A 24672-nucleotide genomic window follows, 5' to 3' on the forward strand; every position below is an offset into this window, starting at 1 on the left:
AGTTAAAGTCCAAATTCTTTATTTTCTTTCTTTCTTTGGGCCCGGTTAGCTTTTCTGGAGGACTTCTGCATCTTGGTTTCAGTGTTCTTTACAGGAAAGCCTGCCACCACTTCTCAGTCCTCCTTAGTTCTCCCGACTGCCTTCTCTGGCTTGTGAATCTCCTCGACTGAATCCTGGCTGAGGCTCTGAGAGCTTCTTAGTGGGCTTCTGTTCTAATGGGCTTGTCCTCTAGTGGGCATGTCCTTTAGTGGGCTTGTCCTTCCTGGCCCTGAGACCTCCTCCTTGTATATCCCACACTGAGTATACACCAATCATTATATCACTAGGAAACCATTATTTGTTGTAGGATTAAATCAATGCTAAACTAGATTTAACCATTATCTCCTCAATTCCACTTAGTACCTTGTTTCAAGTTCTGGCCCATAACATCTCCTTGTAGGATCAGATCAACCATGCTAAATTAGATAATTATTGTCTCTATTAATTCCACTGTCTTAGCACCTTGTAAGAATCCTAACACTGTCCACTAATCCATCAAACAAAAAAAAAAGTAATATCCAATGGACCTCAGTCCCAAGTATCTCCTTTCCTTTTCTTCAGTGATGGTAACAGAGTAAGTTAAGAATTATACTGTTTTTAGATTATCATTACAGTTGACAGTTGATACTCTAAATGAGAAAAACTTGTTCAGCACCCAGAAACTGTACTGGAGAAGTTGACTTGAAACTTGAATATTTTGCTGTTATTGAAAATATGAGATGAAGGGAAGTTATAGGAGAGATTCATTACAGGTGCCTCTTAGAGGGGGATAAATAAAGGCATTGGTGGAATTAGTGTTATCACACACATTCAAAGAAAAGATGAAATATCATTTCTTTGAAAGGAAGGGCTTATATTGTGTCCTCTCCTATAACTGTGTAAAGAGTGTGGGTTATATGGGAAAACTGACTTTGGGGAATCATTACCCCTGAACCTTTTCCTTCCCCTCAGAATAAGTGTCACTGAAGATGTTCTAGTATACCAGGATAGCTAGCCCATGGCAGGTATTTCAAAATATAACTCTCCTTGATCCTCTAACTTAGTGGTTTATTCTTTGTAAAAAAAGATTTTAAAAAGGGAGGGGTCCAATAAAACTGATCAACCAAATTCCTTATCTCCATAAAGGTACATTTCCCCCAATATCTTTGTGGTCAACCTCAATTAAATTACATTGAATTTAACTTTCCTTATGCTTTTTAAAAATATTATTTTAATGAACAGCTATGTGATTCAGTAGATAGAGTATCACCCCTGAAGTCAGGAGGACCTGAATTCAAATCTGGCCTCATACACTTAACACTTCCTAGCTGTGTGACGTTGGGCACATCACTTAACCCTAATTGCCTCAGGAAAAAATTAAAATATTGTTTTAGTCATTGTACATATTGTTTTTCTGTTTCTAAATCTTCCAATTTTTCATAATTTATCATGTTTAAAACTCTATAAATTTAATAACATATTTTAATACATGGTGACTTAAGTATAAAGGTTGGCATAGGAAAGGACATCATAAAATATATTGGAAAGCATGGTGAAAACATGAAGGAGACCAAAAGTTCACACATGATACAAAAGATTCATTCTTTTGTAACATGAATTTTTTTAAAAGAAGAGAGAATGTGCTGGATGTGAACACCCATCAAATAACATACAAAAAAAAGAATTTGAACATTTTCTAATAGACAAGAAATAATTGATTTCTGACATAGGTGTGTATATTATATTTCATCATGTGTTCACTCAGAGAATCTTTATTTTTTTAGTGTGATTCATCAAATTTAAGAAACTAAAATTTAACTAAATATTTTTTCATGAGCTAAATTTAAGAAATACAAACTTTAAAAAATAAGACAAAATACCCTCCAAATTTTTGGAAACATTAGTGTATGTTTTGAGTGTATTTATCACAGAAAGTTATTGATATAGGAATTATTTCCAAATTGGTTGTAATTTGATCAAGCTATTACCTTGTTAGTGGAAAGATTAACATAACTTAGAAGAAGGAATAAAAATGAGTAGAGGATTTGTAATAGAAACTACTGATCTATTTGAACAAGTTACTGTTGTAATATAATGAAAAACAGACAAAAGAATAGTCATTGACACAGTTTATCACTTTTTCTCAAGGAAGTTTAACTGATGTGAAGCAGTTGCCACAATGAAAAAAATCAAAAAGAGTTTCAGAAACTGCCATAACCAGAAAACACTTGATTTTTTTGCCAAGTGGAAAGACAGTGACAACCAAGGGCAATACAAATCTGGAATACTAGGTGATTCATGAAAAAAGATGTTGGAAGATTATGAGTATGTACAAAAAACATGAAAAAAATCAGAACAGTAAGTTTACAGAAATCTTGGCAAGGGATCCAAATAAATTAAATTATTCTAATATTTAAGAATGGAACTGGAAAAAGAACAGCAAACTAATGAAAAATAGAAAAGCTTTGTCAAGATTTCCATAAAAACATACTTTTCTCCATTATTGAGAGTAGAACCATTACATTTGGACTCTAATATCTCTTAAGCTCTTAAGCTCTATTTGATAATGGCAATGACCTTCTGGACCCAATTCTCCAGAGATCACTTCACTCTCCCTCCCAAGGATTTGATTTATCCTAATTGGTAGTTGAATGAAAATTGGTAGTTAAATAGACCATCTTTCACATCTTATGTAGTCATCTACTAGAATGTCAGATCATAAACAAAAAAAGGATCTTGCCATTGTACCTTATTACTACATATGTACTCATTTCCTGCTCAGTTTGTACTTTGAGTCTATCATATCTTAGAAGGTACATAGTCTGTTTCATTATAAGGCTACTGGAATTGTGATTGGACACCTCAATTAGGCTCTAATGTGGCAAGGCAATTATACTTTCCTAATTGATTCACTATTTCATTTACACTGATTTTCTGAACCTTATATCTTCTGAAACATTTCTCTTCTCTTTTGTGGCTTAACTCCTTGAGAAAGTTGCCTACAATAATTGACCCTACTTCCTTTCTTTAAAAAAAATTTTTTTTTCCATCAGCAAAAATCTACCATCACGTATGTGTGTAGGAGGAGGCAGGGTGTGTGTGTATGTATGGGTATGTACATGTCTACATCTGTATACATAAATATATCCTTTCTTAACTATAGCCTGCTGTGTAGGGGGGAGTTGGGAAGATGAAAGGGGAGGGGGCAGAAGAATAAAAAGGTGTGCAGTAGAGAACAAAAGAACAATTTACAAGAAAGTAAAGATGGACACGCATGAATATAATTTATTCTACTAATATATATACTTTCTTGAACTGGTAATTTGTTATTATATATTTTGAATCTTCCCTGATGTTTTGCTGGACACATGACAATATTCTCTTTTGTTTTGTATTACTTCTCTGTTTTTTCTTTTTCTTACTCTGTTTTTTTAATAAAATAATTTTTTAAAGAAAAAAATCTACCATCTCACCTTGTCATCCTAACCCTACCCACTACAAAATTGAGAACTAGAGAAAAACAAAACCTATAACACATATAGTCAACCAATTCAAATCTCCACATTGACCATGTTTAAAATAAACTTTATTTCATTCTGTATTTTTATCTCTTGACTTGACATGTTTTGTCTCTTTATTAGGAGGTGGATAACATTTCATCATGAATTTTTTGGAATTGTGTTTGGTTATTGTACTGATAAGTGTTCCTAATTCTGCAAAAATTGTCTCTATAATATTTTTGTTATGTATAAATTATTCTTCTGGTTCTTTTTACTTCATTCTGCATCATTTAAGTCTTCCCAGGTTTCTCTGAAACTATCTTTTTCATGCACACACACACACACACACACACACAATGGTGTTCCATCACATTTATCATAACTTATCATATCATCATATCATATCAATTCCCCCAATTTATTGGCACACCCTAAGATTACCATTTTTGTCAACTCAAAAAGAATTATAAATATTTGTGTGCATCTTTAGTTAGAGATTGTTTTGGTTAGGACTAATCTCTCCCTTTATTTATCATCCTAATTCTTTACTTCTTCCTTTTCCAATTTCTCTGTTGAGTGAAATAAATTTATCAACCCAATTGTGGTATGTATGTTATATGTATATATATTATATATGTGTATGTATATATGTGTGTGTGTGTGTATATATATATATATATATATATATATATATATATATAATTTCTTCTTTAACCAGTTTAGATGAGATTGAAGATGAAGTATCAACTACTCCTACCAACTTACTTTTCCTTCTATTTTGTTCATTTTAAGTTTCAGGGAGTTTATTGCTTGGGCAGTTTTGTACATATTGATTTCTTGTGTTCTATTCAGGATCTCAAGAATAGATTGAATACCTTCAAGCTTTTAGTGCTCTCAAAGTCAACCAACCTAGGGCGTAGTCTGATTATTGAGTTCTGCAACTTTCTGACCTGGGTTTCAGTTTGCAGAATTCAGTCCATATCAGCTATCTGGTTCAGTAAAAGAATTATAGACTTATCTTTGGTCTGTAATTCACATCTGATTATCCTCTTAATGGTGGGCTTGATGCTGGAGCAGACTCCACTTTGCTCCTGGAGCTCTGGAGCCTCCTACCAATTTATTGGTACCCTATCCTATCCTCCTAACCTGGAAATTATGGGAACAGAATGCCATCTCAAATGCAGATAGCTTACTTACTCTGTCCTATATTTGTGTCACAAAACTGGGTAGTAGATGGCCAAGCTGTCATTTGGTACCTGTTTCTGTCACAGTGTCCTGTATGGGTCTGGGACTGTATCTTATCCTGATGAACAGCTTCTCCTTCAGGGATAGAGTGTTCCATTCATGGCATATTCCTGGTCGGATCTCATACCCATTGTCTGCATGTTGACCTGGGCTGGACAAAGGACTCACTGTATCTTTTTCTGGATTTTTCTATCAGAATTCAGTATGATGTATTTTCCACACAACTTCATTTGGAAGAGTTGTACTGCTTCTTGCAACTCTGGCATTTTGGTTCCTCCTCCTGCTTCTCCTGAAATCAGCAAGCTTCACCTTCCTGAGTTCAAATATGGCCTTAGACGCTTACTAGCTGTGTGACCCTGGGCAAAACACTTTAACTCTGTTTGTCTCAGTTTCTTCATCTGTAAAATAAACTGAAGAAGAAATGACAAGTCACTCTTAATAACTTTGTCAAGAAAACCTTCAAAGAGTTGGGCATGATTGAGAAGCAATTTAACAATCTGCTTTTTTTTCCTCCTCACTCTCTTTGTAAATCTCTGGCTTCTACCTTCATCATTCAACTGAAACTACTTTTCAAAAGTTACCAGGGATCTCTTAGTTGTTAAATTGTATGACCTTATTTCCAATTTCATTATTCCTGACCTCTCTGCAAAATTTGGCAATCAATTACCACCTTCTCCTTGATACTTGCTTTTCTCTTAATCAGTGGTCCTCAAACTTTTGTTCTCAATATCTTTATCCAATTAAAAATGATTGAGGATCTGTCCACAGAGTTTTTGTTTATGTAGTTTATAGTTATAGATATTGATCACATTAAAAATAAAAACCAATTATGAATTTGTAGACTCTTTGAAAGGATTTCAGAGATTTCCACGATGCTCTGGACCAGACTTTGAGAACCACTGTCTTAAGTTTTCATAACTACTCTCTATTTGTTTTTTTCTTACTTGGCTATTTCTTTGTCTCCTTTGTGGAATCTTTATCTAGTATGACTGCAAACTATGGATGTCCTGGGTCCTCTTCTCCCCCTCTATTATTTCACCTGGTGATCTCATCACTTCCCACAATTCTAAAGATCATACTTGCAGCTGTCAGATCTACTTCTTTCCTGGTCCCTCATCTCTCAAATGTCTTTTAGACATCTTGAATTGGATGTCCTATAAATATCTTAAATGCAACATGTTCAAAATTAAACTCATGATTTTTCTCCCCAAACTCTTTTCTTTTCTGAATTTCCTTATTACTTTTGAGGGTTCCACCATTCTTACAGTCACCTAGGGTCACAGTTTAGATGTCATTCTCAACTGTCTCTCAAACTCATATCTAATCAGTGATCTAGTCCTGTAAATTTTACCTTTGAAATATCTCTCCTGTATCCTGCCTGCTCTCTTCTGACAATACGATTACTTGGGTATAGTCCCCTATTAGCCTATGTCCGAATTTTACAGTAGCTTTTGGATATCTGTTTCAAGTTTCTTCCTGTCAAATCAGTCCTCCATTCACCTGTCAAATTGACTTTCCACATCTTTCCGTGCCTTTCACCCCAACCCCCCTCCCACACATTTAAAAAACTCGAGGGGCTCTCTATTTCCTCAAATTTGGAGTCTTTTGTTTAGCATTCAAAGCTCTTGATAAACTGCCTGCCTTTTCCAGACTTTTTACATTTTACATCAACCTTACCTCACAACTCATGTACTCTTCAATTCAGTAACATTGGCCTCCTTACTGTTCCTGGAACAGGAAATTGCATCTTCCAACTCTGTGTATTCTTATTGGCTCTCTCCTGTGCCTGGAACTTTCTCTATCTCCATCTGCTAGCTTTTCTGGTTTTCCTCAAGGAAAGTAGATCCATGAATTCCCTTATTTGAGAGATTAATAGAATCTATTTTGATGATCCTGACTTTCCAGATAGTCATTCCAGTGATTATTTAGAGGATCTAGTTCTGTTGAATATCTATTAAAGTATAAAATCTCCTACTTATCTTTCCAGTATGTATTACCGTCCATGGATGCGGACTCTCTTATTGGTTGAATTATACCTTAAAAGTTACACACAGAAAATCAATACCAAAACAAATGGCAATGAGATTTCAGAAGAAAATTCACCTTTCTCTAGGAATAGAACAAGATAGTAGGAAGAAAAAGTGGAGAATATGGGTATAGAGGTCATTGGCGTGTGTCTTCAAAGCTCCATACTAATTATGCCACACTCAGTTCTAATCATCAGTCCTGATATCAATCACATGGTCTTATCATATCACTCTCTGTAACCTATTTGAAGTTGCTTGGTCAGGGGTTTGTACCAGGGAGAGATGATAACCCCCAACTTCTTCTGTAGCATTATGGCAGCACAAAGACTTCTCTTTTATGATGCTGTTCACTTCTTGCCTCTTACAAGATTTCAGCTCTTTCCCTTCTCTTTTTGGACAAGAAGGGGAAACTGTCCTTTGTAGACAACAGTTTTTGGTTTCTATAATGAATTTGTCAAGTTACCATTTACTTCTGCTAAGTAATGGATAGAAACATTTAAAGACATACTTTTCAATGTGTGCAATCAAACTTTAATCAAAGTATGTAAATAATACCTTCCTCTAAAAGCAAAGCACCAACTTGCATCTTGGAGGTTCTGATAACCATCTTTTGTACAGAACTCTTTCTTCAAAGTAGTCATCTAGCAAGTCTCCTCCCCTCAGTATTGCCTTCAAATGAACATGGACTGCTTGAGTTTAAAGTGTGGGGAATGAAGAACCCAATCCTAGTTGAATGCTAGTAAGAGGTTAATGGCTGGACCCTCAGGTGAGTTTTTTATACTTTTAGTGATGGGTGTTTCTAAGTTGTTTTATACATAATTTGGTTACATGAATTTCTTATGAACTTATTTATAGTACTTTTTTGTTGTTGTTCTGTCTTATTAGGGAGTCCACATATGTTTGTCTGTTGTTTAAGAACACATGTTATTTACTATATCATACCACAAAGATATTTATCTTATTAGAGAGCAGCTTAATGAAAAAATTACTCAAAACAACTCAGCCACAAAATGGAGGCTTACAAAAAAAACGTAGTCAGTTGTGCTGAGCTGAAAGACTTATTCCTACTATTTTATTAAGATACAAAAACTTATTGTCATATTTTCCCCTAAAAAGGTTACCACATGTCTTTTCCCTTTGATCTCTTTCAGACAAATGTGTAGTAATGTTATTAATAGCTCAATCACAGGAATACATAGTCATGGTAATGACTTTCTGAATATAGTTCCAAATTACTTTCCAGAATAGTTGGACTAATTCACAACCAAGTGTCAGTGAACTTGTCCTCCAACAAAAACCCTGAAAACTGTAATTTCCCTCTTTTGTTATCTTTGACAATCAGAAGAATGTTTGGTAGAAACTCGGTAGTGTTTTAGTTTACATTTTAATATCTGGAGCACTTTTTTCATAAGGCACTTGATAGTTTCATAAGGGATTTGATAGTTTGCCTTTCTTCTTTTGCAAACTGTGTCCTTATCATTTAATTGTTTATTTATTGGGAAATGATTGTTGTTTCTATATAGTTAGATCAAAGACTGAGGAATATACTGCTCAGATTCACTTCTAATTCTAATTGCATTGGTTTTATTTTGTGAAGAGATTTTAATTTTATATAATCAACATGTTTCATTTTTTCTTCTGTGATCCTTTCTGTCCCTTGTTTGGTCAAGAACGCTTTCTCCAACCCCAGTTGTGAATTTGATCTTCTAATTAGTTTATGATCTGACACTGTTTTTTAGATCATATGACCATTTGGAATTTCTTGTGGGATATGATATCACATCTTTATTTAAACCTAAATTCTCTGAGACTGCCTTAATATCAATTTTTGTCTTATTATAAGTTCTTATTCTTGTAGTTGGAAACTTTACCATGCTACTATGTATGATTGCTTCTAGGTCACATGTATCTAATGTGTTCCACTGAAAAAATTTCCTATTTTTTAACTTGTAATGGATAGTTATGACAGTATATTTGTGATCTGGTACTGCTGGACTCCATTTCTTCCCATTTATTTTCATTAGTTCTCTTGAGATTCTTGACCTTTGTTACTTCATCTTAACTTGAGGTTCAGTTCTGGTGCATTTGCATAAGATTTTCTTCACTTGATGGAGAGAAAGATAACTTGATGCATCATGTATTTGTGTAGGACAGAATTGGTAAAACTTGAGAAAGAAGATAATTTTTTGGTTTCAAGAGAAAATACATGTAAATGAGGGGAAAATATAAGAAGGAACTGATAATCTCAATATTTATTTGAAACCTTGGAAGTTTCAAAGAATTTCCCCTTGTGTAATAATTGAGGGATTACTTGAATGATAAATTTGGGACACATTAAACCTTTCACTTAAATCATGTAAATGCACTAGGGTTGAATCTTGAATTACAATTATTTCTAGTTTCATAAAATATAACCCCTTGGTAATTTATTTGGTATGACACTGAATCTAAATTAATTTAGATTGTGTTATCATTTTTATTATTTTCCATAATCCAACCATGAGAAATTGGTATTTCTCTAATTACTTATGATTTTTTTCTGTAAAGAACTTCTTGTTATTGTAGTCATGAAATACACACAAGTGTTTTAGTAGACAGACTCCCGGATGGCTTATACATTCTATAATTACTTTGAATATAATTATTTTTCTTGCTCTTCCTGCTAGGTTTCATTCCTTATACATAGAAAGGCTGTTATTTCTGTAGGTTTATTTTGAATCTTGCCAATTTTCCTGTTATTGTTCCTTTAAAAATTTTAATTGAATCTCTAGTAATCTTTAAATAAATCACATCATTATAAAAAGCAATAATTTTGTTTCCTTTTTGCCTATGGTTATTCTCTTAATTTCTTTTTCTTATGTTTTTTTTTAGTGCATTTCAAATAATAGTGGTGAAAATGTACATTCTTATTTTACTCCAATCTGATTGGAGGGGTAACTAGGTGATGCAGTGGATAGAGCACCAGCATGGAATTCAGGAGAACTTGAGTTCAATTCTAGTCACACTTACTAGCTATGTGACCCTGGGCAAGTCACTTAACCCCAATTGCCTTACCAAAAAAAAAGACAATCTGATTGGAAAGGTTTCTATCATTTCTCATGATTACTGATGATTATTGATAATTCTAGCTCTTCATTTTAAACTGATACTACTTAACTTACCTATCTTAATTCCATAAATTCTTTTTTTTTCCTTTTTTAAAAAATAATTATAACTTTTTATTGACAGAACCCATGCCAGGGTAATTTTTTACAACATTATCCCTTGCACTCACTTCTGTTCAGATTTTTCCCCTACCTCCCTCCATCCCCTCCCCTAAATGTCAAGCAGTCCTATACATGTTAAATATGTCACAGTACATCCTAGACACAATATATGTATGCAGAACCAAACAGTTCTCTTGTTGCACAGGAAGAATTGGATTCAGAAGGTAAAAATAACCCAGGAAGAAAAAAACAAACATGCAAGCAATTTACATTCATTTCCCAGTGTTCTTTCTTTGGGTGTAGCTGCTTCTGTCCATCATTGATCAATTGAAACCAAGTTAGATCTTCTCTTTGTCAAAGAAATCCACTTCCATCAGAATACATCCTCATACAGTATCGTTGTTGAAGTATATAATGATCTCTTGGTTCTGCTCATTTCAATCAGTTCATGAAAGTCTCTCCAAGCCTCTCTGTATTCATCCTGCTGGTCATTTCTTACAGAACAATAATATTCTATAACATTAATATACCACAATTTACCCAACCATTCTCCAATTGATGGGCATCCATTCCTTTTCCAGTTTCTAGTCACTACAAATAGGGCTGCTACAAACATTTTGGCACATACAGGTTCCTTTCCCTTCTTTAGTATCTCTTTGGGGTATAAGCCCAGTAGTAGCACTACTGGATCAAAGGGTATGCACAGTTTGATAACTTTTTGGGCATAATTCCAAATTGCTCTCCAGAATGGTTGGATTCGTTCACAACTCCACCAATAATGCACCAGTGTCCCAGTTTTCCTCATCCTCAACATTCATCATTTTTTTCCTGTCATTTTAGCCAATTACAGGTGTTATGTATCTAGAGTTGTCTTAATTTGCATTTCTCTGATCAATAGTGATTTGGAACCACCCTTTCATATGAGTGGAAATAGTTTCAGTTTCATCATCTGAAAATTGTCTGTTCATATCCTTTGGCCATTTAACAATTGAAGAATGGCTTGATTTCTTATAAATTAGAGTCAATTTTTATATTTTTGGAAATGAGGCCTTTATCAGAACCTTTAACTGTGAAGATGTTTTCCCAGTTTTTGCTTCCTTCAATCTTGTTTGATTAGTTTGTTTGTAAAAAGGTTTTTAATTTGATGTAATCAAAATTTTCATTTGTGATCAAATGGCCGTTCATTTTGGTCACAAATTTCTTCCCCCCTCCACAAGTCTGGAGATAAATTATCCTATGTTCCTCCAATTTATTTATAATCTCTTCTTTATGCCTAAATCTCCATTTGATCTTATCTTGGATCGGTGTTAAATGTATTTTAATTTCTCCTTAAATTTCCATTTATCCCACAGGGTTTTTTTTTTCCTGAGGAATTGGAGTTAAGGATTGCCCATGGTCACACATCTAGGAAGTGTTAAGTGTCTGAGAACAGATTTGAACTATCCTCCTGACTTCAGGGCTGGGTTCTCTCTACTCACCACCAGCTGCCCCTTTCCACAGTTTTTGTCAAAAAAATTTTATCCCAAAAGTTGGGATCTTTGGGTTTTCTACCCTAGTTGGTAGTTGATATTCTTCTTGTAACCTAACCTATTCCACTGATCAACTAATTTTTTTAGCCAGTACCAAATGGTTTTGGGACTGCTGTTTATAATATAGTTTTGGATCAGGTACAGCTACCATCTTCATTTGATTTTTTTTTCATTGATTCCCTTGAAATTCTTGACCTTTTATTATTCCATATGAATTTTGTTGATATTTTTTCTAGATCAGCTATACCCAGAAAAAGAACTCTGGGAGATGACTAAAAACCATTACATTGAATTCCCAATCCCTATATTCATGCACACCTGCATTTTTGATTTCCTTCCAATTGTACAATAATTCAGGTCTGACTTTTTGTACAGAAAAAATGTTTTGGTCATGTATACTTATTGTGTATCTAAGTTATTTTTAATATATTTAACATCTACTGGCTCCTGCCATTTAGGGAGGGGTGGGGGAAAAGAGGTGAAAAATTGGAACAAGAGGTTTGGCAACTGTTAATGCTGTAAAGTTATCCATGTATATATCCTGTAAATAAAAGGCTATTAAATAAAATAAAAAATAAAAAAAAAGATATTTTTTCTAGATCATTAAAATATTTTCTTGGAAGTCTGATTGGTATAGCACTAAATAAATAGATTATTTTAGGGAGTATTGTCATCTTTATTATATTTTGGGCTTGTCCAAGAGCACTTAATATTTTTCAATTATTTAAGTCTGACTTTATTTGTGAAAGTTTTTTGAATTTTGCTCATATAATTTTGACTTTCCTTTGGTAGATGGATTTCCAAATATTTTTGCTGTCTAAGTTATTTTGAATGGAATTTCTTTTATATCTCTTGTGTTGGATTTTGTTTGGTGATGTATAAAATGGAGGTTTTGGGTTATTTTGTATCCTAACTTTCAAAGTTATGAATTATTTCTTAGCTTTTTAGTAGAATCTCGGGGTTCTCTAAATATACCATTGTATCATCTGCAAAAGTGATAGTTTGGCCTCATTGCCTACTCAATTCCTTTAATCTCTTTCTTGGCTCATTGCCAGGGCGCGTTTCTAATACAATTTGAATAATAATGGTGATATGGGCAACCTTTTCCCCAGATCATACTGGAAAGGTTCAGTGTTTCCCCATTTCATTGTCTTACTGTGGTTTTAAATATATGCTCCTGATATTTTAGGAAAATCCAATTCCATACTCTCAAGTGTTTTATTAGGAATAGATGTTGGATTTTTCAAATTTTTTCTGCATCTATTGAGATGATCATTGGTTTTTTGTTGTTTGGTTATTGATATAATTATTATGCTTAGTTTTCCTAATATTAACCACCCTGCATTCCTGGTATAAATCCTACTTGGTCATAGTGTATTATCCGGGCTGATTTTCGTTTTTTGCTAATTTTTATTTAAGATTTAACATCAATATTGATTAGGGAAAGGGTTAATTTTTTTCTGTTTTCAGCCTACTGGTTTTAGGTATATACCATGTCTGTGTCATAAAAGGTTAGGTGGACTCCTTCAATCCCTATTTTTTTCAAATGTTTATATACATTGGGTTAATTGTTCTTTAAATGTTTGATAAATTTACATTAAATCCATCTGGTCCTGGGGATTTTTTCTTAGGGGAGTTGGTTAATAAGCATTTTTTCCCTTTTTTTTATTTTTTTTTCCGGGGCTTTTTTTCTTTCCATTTCATTTAAGTTGTCGATTTATTGACATAAAGTTGGGCAAAGTAATTCCTAATTATTGTCTAATTTCTTCTTCGTTAGTAAGTTCTCCTTTTCATTTTAAGACTAAAATTTGATTTTTCCTCTTTCCGTTTTTAATCAGTTTACTAAGGGTTTGTCTATTTTGTGATTTTTTCATAGAAAACTCTTAGTTTTTTAATTAATTCAATGTTTTTTTACTTTCAATTTTTTGATCTCCTTTTATTTTTAGAATTTCTTTAGTTTTGATGGGGGTTTTAATTTGTTCCTTTTCTAGCAATTTTAGTTGCCCAAATTCATTACCTTCTTTTCTATTTTTGAAGTAGGCCCAGGAATAAAATTTCCCCATTCTGCTTTCTGATCCACACATTTTGGTATGATGTCTCATTTTTTTATAATTTTCTTGATAAGTTATTAATTATTTCTATATTAGTTTTCACCCAATCATTCTTTACTATGAGATTATTTGTTTTCCATTATTTTTGGTCTACTTTCCCTGGCTTTTTTGTTGAATGTAATTTTCATTGCATTGTGATCTGAAAAGGATGCATTTACTATTTCTGCCTTACCATTTTGAGTTTGGGTTTTATGTCCTGAATATGTTATTTTTTGTATAGCTTCCAGAACTGCTGAAAAGAAATTACTCCTTTCTGTCTCCATTTAGTTTTCTAAGATCTATCATATCTAACTTTTCAGTATTCTATTTTCTTTGCCCTTTCTTTTTTTTTTGGTTTGATTTTTAATTTGAGAGTTCAAGGTTGAGATCTCCCCTTTATAGTTTTGCTTCATTTCTTCTTCAGCCTCTTAATTTCTCTTTTTAAATTTAGGTGCTCTACCATTGGGCAATATTTCAATATTGATTTGTTATTATCATTCCCTTTAAGAATAATCCTTCCTTTCCTTTTAATTGATCAATTTTGCTTTTGTTGTCTGAGATCAGGATGACTACCCTGTTTTTTTTACTTTACCTGAAGTATAGGAATTCCCAAACCTTTCCTTTCTTGGTCTCCCTGCTTCAGGTGTGTTACCTTAAAAAATATTGTGGATTCTGGCTTTTTAATCCATTTGTAACTACTTTCTTTTATGGGGGTTTACCCCATTCACATTTATTTAAAATTACCATTCTGTATTACTTGCTATCTTGTTAACCCCTGTTTGTGCTTTTCTCCTTCCCCCCGCCCTTCCCAGTTTAAACTTTGAGCACCCTTGCTTCTCACAGCCCTCCTTTATATCCCTCCCCCTTGGTTCCTTCCTATCTTCTCCATTCCCTCACAGTTTCCATATTCCTTTCCACTTAGCTTATTCCTTCCCTTTTCACTGTTCCCTTCCCTTTTCAATGAGGTGGGAGAAGTTTCACCATAAATTGAATATGTCTAAAATTTTTCTCTTAAAGCCAAATCTGATGGTAGTAAGATACCCACTATATTCATCCCCCTCCATTCTTTCTCTCAGATATAATAAGTTTCCTTTGCCTCTTCGTGAGATGTAGTACCCCCACTTTACCCTTTTTCTGGTACAATGTCCTTTTCACCTCTAGTTTCTAGAACAAGATATACATGTGTTCTTTATACATCTTTATAGCAGAAATATAGTTCCCAAGATTTCTTTTTACCTTTTTAGGTTTCTCTTGCGTTCTATATTTGTAGATCAAACATTTTGTTAATTTCTGTTTTTTCCATCAAAAATAGGTGAAATTCACTTATTTTGTTGAACGACCATCTTCTTCCCTGGAAAAAGATGCTCATTCTGGCTGGGTATGTTATTTTTGGTTGCATACCAAGTTCCTTAGCCTTTTGGAATAGCATATTCCAGGCCCTTCAGTCTTTTAATGTGGATGCTGCTAGATCCTGGGTAATCCTTATTGTGGCTCCTCTATATTTGAATTGGGTTTTTCTAGCCGCTTGCAGTATTTTTTCCTTCATCTGAGGGTTTTGGCATTTGGCCACTATATTTCTTGGTATTTTGATTTTAGGATCCCTTTCAGTATGTGATCAATGAATTCTTTCAATATCTATTTTACCCTCTGTTTCTATGACTTCTGGGCAGTTCTCTTTGATAATTAACTGGAAAATATTGTCCAGGATCTTTTTTTCATCATATTTTTCTGGGAGTCCAATAATTCTCAGATTGTCTCTCCTGGATCTATTTTCCAGGTCTGTTGTTTTCCCAAGAAGGTATTTCACATTTTTTCCATTGTTTGATTTTTTTGGTTTTGTTTGACTGATTCTTCTTAACTCCTCAAGTCATTCAATTCCATTTGTTCGATTCTGATTTTCAATGAAGTATTTTCTTCACTCACTTTTTAAATATCTTTTTCTAATTGTCCAATTGAGTTGTTTTGTTCTATGGAATTTTTTTCCATTTTGCCAATTTTATTTTTTAGAGAGCTAAAATTTTCTGTTTCCAGTTCACTAATCCTATTTTTCAAGGATTTGATTTCTTTATCCATTCTGTCTTTAAATGAGTGGGATGACTTCTCCAGACTCTCTTGCTAAGCCTCCCTCTCCTTTTCTCATTTTTCTTCTAGCTCTCTTGTGAGAGCCTTTTTAATTTCTTCTATGAGATTCATCTGTGCTGAGGAACAGATGATCTCCTCCTTTGGGGATTCACCTGGCGACAGTCTGTTTTTAGTCTCCTCAGGGTTTAGAGTCTGCTCTCTATCCATATAGAAGCTGTCAGTGGTTAAGGTCCTTTTCAATTTTTTGAGAAGAATCAAAGACAAACTAGCAAAGAAAAAAAAAAACCCCAAATGGATCTGCTTTTTTAGGGGGAGGGGCTGGGTGGTGTTACCGAGCTTCCTCTACATACTGTGGGGGGCAGCAGCGAGGCACTAATAGGACAGCGATGGCTGTGTTGTGCCTGCGCTCTGAGACTCCAAGAGCGTGCTAAGAGACTGTGGGGGAGGGCCAGGTCTCAGAGAGACTCCAGCTGTTTGGAGTTGTATTCTTCACCTCCTGTGTTTTTAGCTTCTCTGCTGGGCTACTGACTTGCTGCCAGGGCTAAGTATCCAATCCTGTAGCAAAGCTCTCCCCACAGAGATGGTCCAGCCCATTTTTTATAAAGGTAATCCCTTATCTTGCACCTATGATTATCATAATAAAAGATCAAAGAGATCAATTAATGCTACTGCAATTCAAAAATTGGTCAACTAAAAATTTTTTTTTAATAACCCAACAAATATTATTGTACCTTCCTCATGCCAAGGCAAATAATGTTGTGAAACTAAGAAAAAGAGAGCAGATACTACTATCTTTAGAATGAGTTAAAATATATTCTAGTGCTAAAGCAAACTCCAAAGCCATATCATTCTAAAGCAATTTCAGAAACTGCTGAAAAACTGTAACTAAAAACAGTTTACCACAAAACTGCCACTCTAAGCCAGTATCTTTAACACTGAGTTCATATATTCTAAAAGGGACTTTTGCTTCTGTGGAATTTAGAACAAAAGTAAAAGGTTTCATTTCTTGTGCCTTGTTGTTGTATCTGTCATCTCCAGAGCAAACAGACCCTACACTCATTCCGGAAGCGTAACTTTCTAGAAGTAGCTGGGAAAGATTTAGTTATGGACATGAGTTTTATTATTACCTAACTTTGAAGCACTAGCTGCTCTTGTTGTGATATACCTTTGCCTACCACAAATGTAATTTTTCAAAGAAACTATTTGATTGATGATGGCTTAAAATGTCAGTAATGATTTATATACATTCATTGATGTCCATGTTATTCTTTACAATGAAATGCATTTGGTGAGATTCTAGTTATATACATATACATAGAGAGGAAGAAGAGTTACATTTTTATATGGTTACATTCCTGGTACTGATGATCTGAGTGGGATAGGCCCATATTGCTAATCTAAAATTGGAAAAGATGACAATTGGTTGTAAATGCAATGCTACATATTCTAAATAACCCGTTTCTCAGTATTGTCGTTGCTTCAAGGGGACAACTGGTCACACTTAGAATCCTGACTAGCACCTGAATATCCATACTGCCTTAGAGAGATAAGCAAGATTTAATTGAATACTACTGGGTTACATACAACTTTCAATCTGGAAAATTCATAAAAGCGTAGGAAGAGATGACTAGTTGGTACAATTAGAAAAGTCACTGTCCTTATTATGGGAACCTCATTGAATCATGGGGTGGGGTTTGAAAAATATCCCTGTCATTTTTGCATAATGCAATCACATACAGTATACTTCTCATAAAAGAAAAGGAGGATGACAGAACATATATTGAAATCCAGAATGTTTTTGATTGAGAAGGCACAAAATGGAGGAATTTGGAAGCATCCTGAATTCCCTTTCTCTCTCCCACCCTCTTTAGATTATTACATAATATAACATTTTAAGAAAATACTTTAGTCTGAAGACTTTAGTGTAATTTGAAAGAGAAACCTTATCAGTACCTTTCTTTAACTAAGAATTCTGAAAGTGTCCTTCATGGAATTTTTAAAATAATATTCTTATTAAAGGTCAATACATTTCTAAAGGGAGAGGCCTGATCAGCCTAGGAAGAACTCCTCCATGAAGTAATGACCAAACTACAAGGGGAAAGTCTGACTAATTTAATTAATAGATAATAATTATTTCTTGGGTTTCTCTGACCAGACTGCAAGGAGAAACTTTAAGGAGAAGTAAATGATATTAGGAAAATGATCCTCCAAGGTGTGTCAAAAAGAATCAAAACTGTTGGCTGAACTTTAACCCAAATTTTGTTGCAGTTTTATATTGTTATGAATCTTTGTCCTCTTTTGGAAATTTGAACTCCACTACTATATTCCCTGTTTCCGGTGAAAAATCTTGTATCTTATATTGAAATAATTTCAGCAATAATCTCATTATGGTCATTCATAGGCATCCTCCTCTCCTCCTCCCCTAAACCCTTTCCAATATATCTTTATGTGTTGTCTTAACCCATTAAGGATGTAAATTTAAGTACAAGGATTGCTTGCTTGCTTTTAATTTTGTCTTCCTTCAGTGCTGGTCTGGTACATAATAAGCACTTAATAAGTGCAATATCTCTCAATTTTCTAAATGTAGGAATGGAGGAGCTAGAGTTGACATGGAGATGGGCCATCTCTACTTCTGAGATCTTAGCAAAAGAAGATAGACTAGGAGATAATGTTGAAATGATCTGAAATGTGAAATTGGAGAAGAGTTCCCAACAGATGCCCTCAGTTTTTTTCAATGAAGTATGAGGCAAGGTCTTTTGCTAAGAGAGAGGGAAGAAGGGCTGGCATAGGTGACTTTAGGAACTAAATAGAGATTTGGATTAGAGTGCGAAGAGAGTTAGAGGGAAGAATGAAAGGAATGGGATCTAAAAACAAGGGTTTAGTTGAGATTTTAGTTTGAAATAAAATCACATAGATTTGTAGTGGAGTTAGCATATTTTTGTGACTTTCTCCAAAAATCTCCTTGTAGTATGGGAGCAAAAATAGAATAGGTAGATGGAAGTTATAGAACTGGGATTTAGAAAACAATTTATATTAATGGCAAAATGTGGCAAACACTCAATGACTTGATAGACAATGTAAACTTGAACTTAAGCTTTAAGTTTATACTTATGTTGTTGTCCCCATGAAATATCCTTACTTCCAATTCATTAACTTTCTCGACTTGCACAATATCTTCACCTACATGCCACCCTAGTCATATATAGGTTCACATAGTAAGTGTCTGAGAGCAAATTTAAACTCCAAGCCTGGTACTCTATCCATTGACCCATCTAGCTGTCCCTATCCGGCCTTTATTACGCATTACTATTTTTCCTACAATCCTCAAACATAGTATTCCAGTTACTGTTTCCCTGCCTTGACGATGGCTGGCTTCCACCCTTAAAATGCTCTCCCTCCCCACGTATACCTTATACTACTTTTTTCCCTTTTTAAAAAATTATTTTTTATTTTATTTTTTTAACCCTTATTCTCTCCTTCCTACTTTTATGTTACTTCATATTTAAAACTTTTTTTCATGCCCAAGTCTTGGTGTCTTCTTGTCCTCCTCTTACATTTATTATATGTACATATATATATGTTGTCTTTCCCTATATAATATCTTCTCCTAAAAGTTCCTTGAGGGCAGGAACTTTTGAATGACCTAGCAAAGGGCCAGACATGTAGTAAATGCTGAATAAAGGCCTATTGTTAAATCTGGCTACTTCTACCATATAAACAAACAAAAAATTTCTCTGTCTTCCTCTTCTCTCAGCTTTCCTATCTTTTCTTTGTCAAGATTCTACAATATAGCTTTTGTTTGCTGTTTATCTTGTTTTTGTATTGTTTTCATTCCTCATAGCCCTTTAACCTTTGAGTTTTTATTTTTAATTGTTAATTAAAGATGTTAAAAATTTATGATACACCTTTGGTTTTCTGGATTCAATTCTGCAAATCTCTTTTTTATTGTCTTTATTTGTGGGATAGGTCTTAAAATTTTCTACTGGGCACAACAACTAGATATTGATGTCTTGTCTTTCTATAGATCTCCAATATATTTCTCAAGTCACTTCTGTCATAGTAGTATCTGGTACCTATTAGAAATATCCTTAGATGGCTCTACTTTCCTCCTATTATCTTTATAGTGACAATAGCTATAGTATATAGTATTCTGTGCATATGCTAAAATGTTTTTCATACTCATCAAATATTAGGGGAAAAAGCATTTATTCATGATTGGTTAAAACAGAAATCAATGATTTAGGATTCCTTTGTTTCAATATAGTTGGTCTATTAGTTGAATTTACACCATAAAACTCAAAAAAGGACTGTGTACAATTCCATTCTAAGAATGCTCATATTTTTTTTCAAAATCATTCAAGATCAAGTCACCATTTTGAGCTGTCTGCTAAGTATAGATTTTTAATACTTTCAAACTTCACAGTTTCCTTCTTCAGATTTAAGTACCTTCTTAACTTCTTTGACTATCTCATCTAATTGAGTTTAAGAATGAAGTAATTCCATACTGTTATTTAGCATTGACCTGCAATAAGTTATTGTTATTCTTCATGTTGAGAATATCATTGAACAAAAGCAGTATAAAGTCCTGGATTATAACTGATAAGATCTGTTCTTATTTTGTTATGATGTAAAACTGGTGTCTAATAAAAACATTCATATTTTCACTTCATTTGCTGCACATTCATGGTTTCTCCATTTTAGTGGCCATTTACCATTTACACTGAAGCATTTCTAGCAAGTTGGGCATTGGTATTTCTAATCTATTCCAATGTGTCCTTTCCTTGTAATATCAGGATAAAAAGTAGTACCATTCATTCTATCAATTGGTTATACTGAGGTCATCTACCTTTCAAGGATGTTGTAAGGATCAAATGAGATAATTGTAAAGTGTTTAGCACAAAGTAATATACAAATGTTAGCTATTATTATTAAAAGGATTTATTAAATAAAGTTCTTTACTTGCTATGAAGCTTTCTATTTCATCTGTTCAATTTTGACTTTCAAGTACTAGTCTAGAAGAATTGATATAAGTTGATCATATTTTTTCACTACTCATATTTGCCAATTATATGATTCAACCTATAAGATAGTATTGGGAGAAAAGCTTTATAAGGGTAAAAACCTTTTAACTCCAGAATAACTACATTAAGTATTGAGATGTACAAAGTAGTACTGGATCAGTATTCTAAATGAACTAGATCAGTGCTGGGCAATCTAAAATTATAATTTTATTGATTTTTAGAAGTTGTCAGTGTTTCACTGCTATGTTTTTCCTGTATGTTTTGTTTCCTAACCTATTTTTTTGGATCATGAAAGAAGTCATTTTAACAAATTAAAATTACAAAAAAAAATTTTTTTTGCAGTACCATTGAGACCTTAATTCATGAAAGGCTAGTGACAGTTTTAGAGGGTAGTAAGATTTTGAGAACTAATCTAAAATTGCTGGAAAATCTTACTCTTGGAGTTTTAATTTACTAATCTATCAAATAAGAAAAATAGTCTCTGTCCTCTACCTCTGAAGGATTTTGTAATAATCAAATGTGATTAAAGACCTGAAAATGTCCTAGAAATACATGTGATTGTTTTCAGTTTATAGAGTCAAAGACTTGAAAATTTATCAACTAAGTTCAATTCTTGTTTTTTCCTTTAAGGCAAAACATCATCAATCGAATAAAAGCCATCAGAAATTCTGGGAAAGGCCAGGAATCCCAGATCCTTCACCTGTTTCTGAATAGAATTGATGCATACCAGAAAAAAGTGATGGAGGCATGGACAATGAAGCAAATGACATTAGAACAGAAGCGCAATAAGTGTTCAGTAAAGATGATAGACTTATATGACCAGGTAGGCTTTCCCTAAGCTATTAAAGTATATACAATTAGAAATGATAAGGGTATGAACACATTAAAAGAATAGTCATGTTGGATTGTGAGACTGAACCAGTAGTGTGTTGATAATTATTTAACAATCAATTCAAAAAAAAAAAAAATCCTGTGGGACAGACTTTAAAGTTTAATTTGCATTATTGACATTTTTTCCCATAACTTTCTCAAGACAAGATGATCAACAAAATAATAAAAAAAAAGATTAGATTCATAACATTTTCTAATTCCAATGTGTAAATACTCACATTGAAAATTTAAAGTTGGCTCCTTTTGAGCTGATTCAAGAATGTACCTGAACTTCTTCTTAAGCTGATAAGCTTATGGGTATATTGGTAAGATTCTTAGAATCTGAAAGAGATTAAGTTAAAGGACATAGTCATGGGATGAATTATTCAATTCAATCCCAAGTGGCCTAGTTTTTGGAAAGTTGAGTTGCCAAAGCTCTTGATGACCTTGTGTTTGAAATGAAACTTGGTAGCAGTATTCAGGGTGGTAACGGTATTTGTCTGCTTCTTCACTTGGTTATTCAAGACTATCACTTTGAGGAGTATGACTTTCATATTCCTTTTCTGTTCTAGTTTACCTCATAGGATACCAGGCCTGGAAATCCACCCTGCCTTGAGGTAGGTGTTGGTGGCCACCTTCTTCTTCTCAATGGAAAGATCAGTCTTTGCCCTACCTCTCTGCTGTGCCTGATAAAATTTCCCTTCATCATAATCATTCTGCTCAAATTCTTTCCGTCTTTTCATACTTATTGAAAGCTAATTTTTTCTCCATCTCTTGACCTCATTTTCAAGGCCAGATGGGAGGCTCCTGTTTGAAAGAGCCTGTTTCTGATAGTTACTACCTATGTACCTTGGGCCAGTCACTCAGTTTCCTGGGGTATTTTATTTTTAAGAGAAAAAAGGAGGGATGAGGTAGACTAGATGGCCTCTAAGATCCTGGATAGTGCTAAATCTATGATCATCTCCTTTTTTTTAATCTCTTGATAATGTAGGGCCAGGAGGAGAAATTCACATAGTGTCTCTTTACTACTTTTAGACCATTCTTTTGCCACCAGTTCTTGGGGTGCTCTCTTCTTTTTTATAATGTATAATAGTTCTCTGGGAGCAGGTTTCTCGGGGAGGTTTTCTGGAGGCAACCTTAGTTTCAGTTCAAATCAGTAATCACTCCAAATACAGCCAGCTGATTAAATCCAAACATTTATTTTCTTCTTCCAAGTCTTGTCTCTTTCCTTGGGCCCTCTTAGCTTTCTTAGAGGCCTCTTTCCCTCCTTGGTTCCAAGAGCTCTTGCAGCTTGTCTTTTGTTGCCTCCACTGACTGACTGACTCTCAATCTCCCAGAGTCCTCTCTGGCCCTAAGAGCTTCTTGTTTATATGCTGTACACTGAGTACACACCAATCATTATATCACTGGGAAACCATTATTTGTTGTAGGATTAAATCAATTCTAAACTAGATTTAAACATTGTCTCAAGTTCTGGCCCATAACATCTCCTTGTAGGATCAGATCAATCATACTGAACCATGCTAAATTAGATAATTATTGTCTCTATCAATTCTAATGACTTAACACTTTGTAAGGATTCCAACATCTCCCACTTTCTTTTGATTTAGAACATAAGGTGGTCATGACCACCTGACTTCTCAAGGAGGTGAGAACCCCAAAAAGAAGGTGATCACACCTTCCCTGACTACTCAAAAAAGAAGTGAAAACACCATAAAAAGAAGGTGGTCACACCCTCCCTGACATCTCAGGAAGGAGATGAAAACACCAAAGGAAATGGGAAATCAAATCAGATTAGCGGGTTTCTGAAGGGGCTCATTTGAAACAGGTATACATAAATCCATCAATATGGGAGGCATTACACATAATTACATAAATTACATAAGTACATGGCAATATAACACAGGCTAGCAGTGATGTAACAAATAACATGAACCAACATGAGAATTTATACATGTCCATAAGTCCTAGAAATAGTCCAAAAGGAATCCATTTTCCATTAGTTCATGTGCTAGGAATCCAATAATTCCTGCAAGCTTTGAAGTACTGCAATAGTCTCATCAACAATTTTTCATCTCAGGAAATCCAATGATTCCTGCTGGTTTTTGTTCATCATGTGTTAGGGAATCCAATGATTCCTGAAGATTTTAAAGTTCTTTTAATAGTCTCATTGTTAGCCATGCTCTTTCAGTGTCAGATGTTTCTTAAATTTTCTCCTTCGTTTTGAGATTTTTCTCTTTTTCTGTTGCTCTTTGATGGACAAGGCAAAGACAACTCATTGGCACCCATCTGATTGCTTCTCCATCTGTGGAAATACAAGCAAACCCTCTCTCCCAGGCAGTTAACCTATCTAATTCCCTTCTATTTACCACTTTGGGGATTTCTCCTCATCACCTGGCAATCACATTGGAGCTGTTTGCACTGGACACTGCCCTGTTGGGTTAAAAGGCCTGTATTCTCCTCAACTGTAATCTCTTTCTGCCATGTGATTAATTTTAGGCTGATTGATCACATCAGAATCCTGACCTTCTAAAGACTCTCTGGGTGTAACTAACCTCAGCTGCTATCATGCCCCACATGTCTTTTGATTGATATCTTGGAGCTGGGCTCTGCCTCTCATTTCCCTGGATCAGTCTACATTCCGAGGCCCAGTGAAAGCCTCAGTTACATTTTGGACACAGGATTTTAGGTTTTATTCTCTCACCCTGTCCTCTCACGCTATTTCCATATCTACAATGAGCTCTCAAATATTTGTCCAACTTTTCCACACTGAAAACATCTATGATTTTCTCTAGAAGTCCCTTGCCAAGAGGGACCCTGTCTTCCCATAGTCATCATAGTTTGGGCATAATAAGCATTTGTGCCCACTGTGGCACAGCGTCTTATGATCTCCTCTAAAGGAGCATCTTTGTCTAGCCTCCATATAATTCTTTTGCAAATCTCATTGGCATTTTCCTTAGCCAGATGTCTGGTCATTATTTCTATAGCTGCATTATCTCCAATGGTTCTTATTATAGCTGTTTGCAAACATCCCACAAAATCTGCAAAAGGTTTATTGGGACCTTACTCTATTTTTGTGAAGGC

The 24672-nt window shown here is 34.3% G+C and overlaps 1 protein-coding gene across 1 annotated transcript in view; it reads left to right on the forward strand.

Annotated features, from left to right (window-relative positions):
• The window catches only part of FAM186A (family with sequence similarity 186 member A), a 130528-nt gene that overhangs the window by 100902 nt on the left and 4954 nt on the right, over positions 1–24672 (forward strand). The window contains exon 8 of the mRNA XM_031937913.1: positions 21349–21541. Within this exon, the coding sequence (XP_031793773.1) occupies positions 21349–21541 (193 nt within the window). The remainder of the gene's footprint in view (positions 1–21348; positions 21542–24672) is intronic.

Source organism: Sarcophilus harrisii, chromosome 5 (assembly GCF_902635505.1).
Source record: "Sarcophilus harrisii chromosome 5, mSarHar1.11, whole genome shotgun sequence".
Taxonomy (NCBI): Eukaryota; Metazoa; Chordata; class Mammalia; order Dasyuromorphia; family Dasyuridae; genus Sarcophilus; species Sarcophilus harrisii.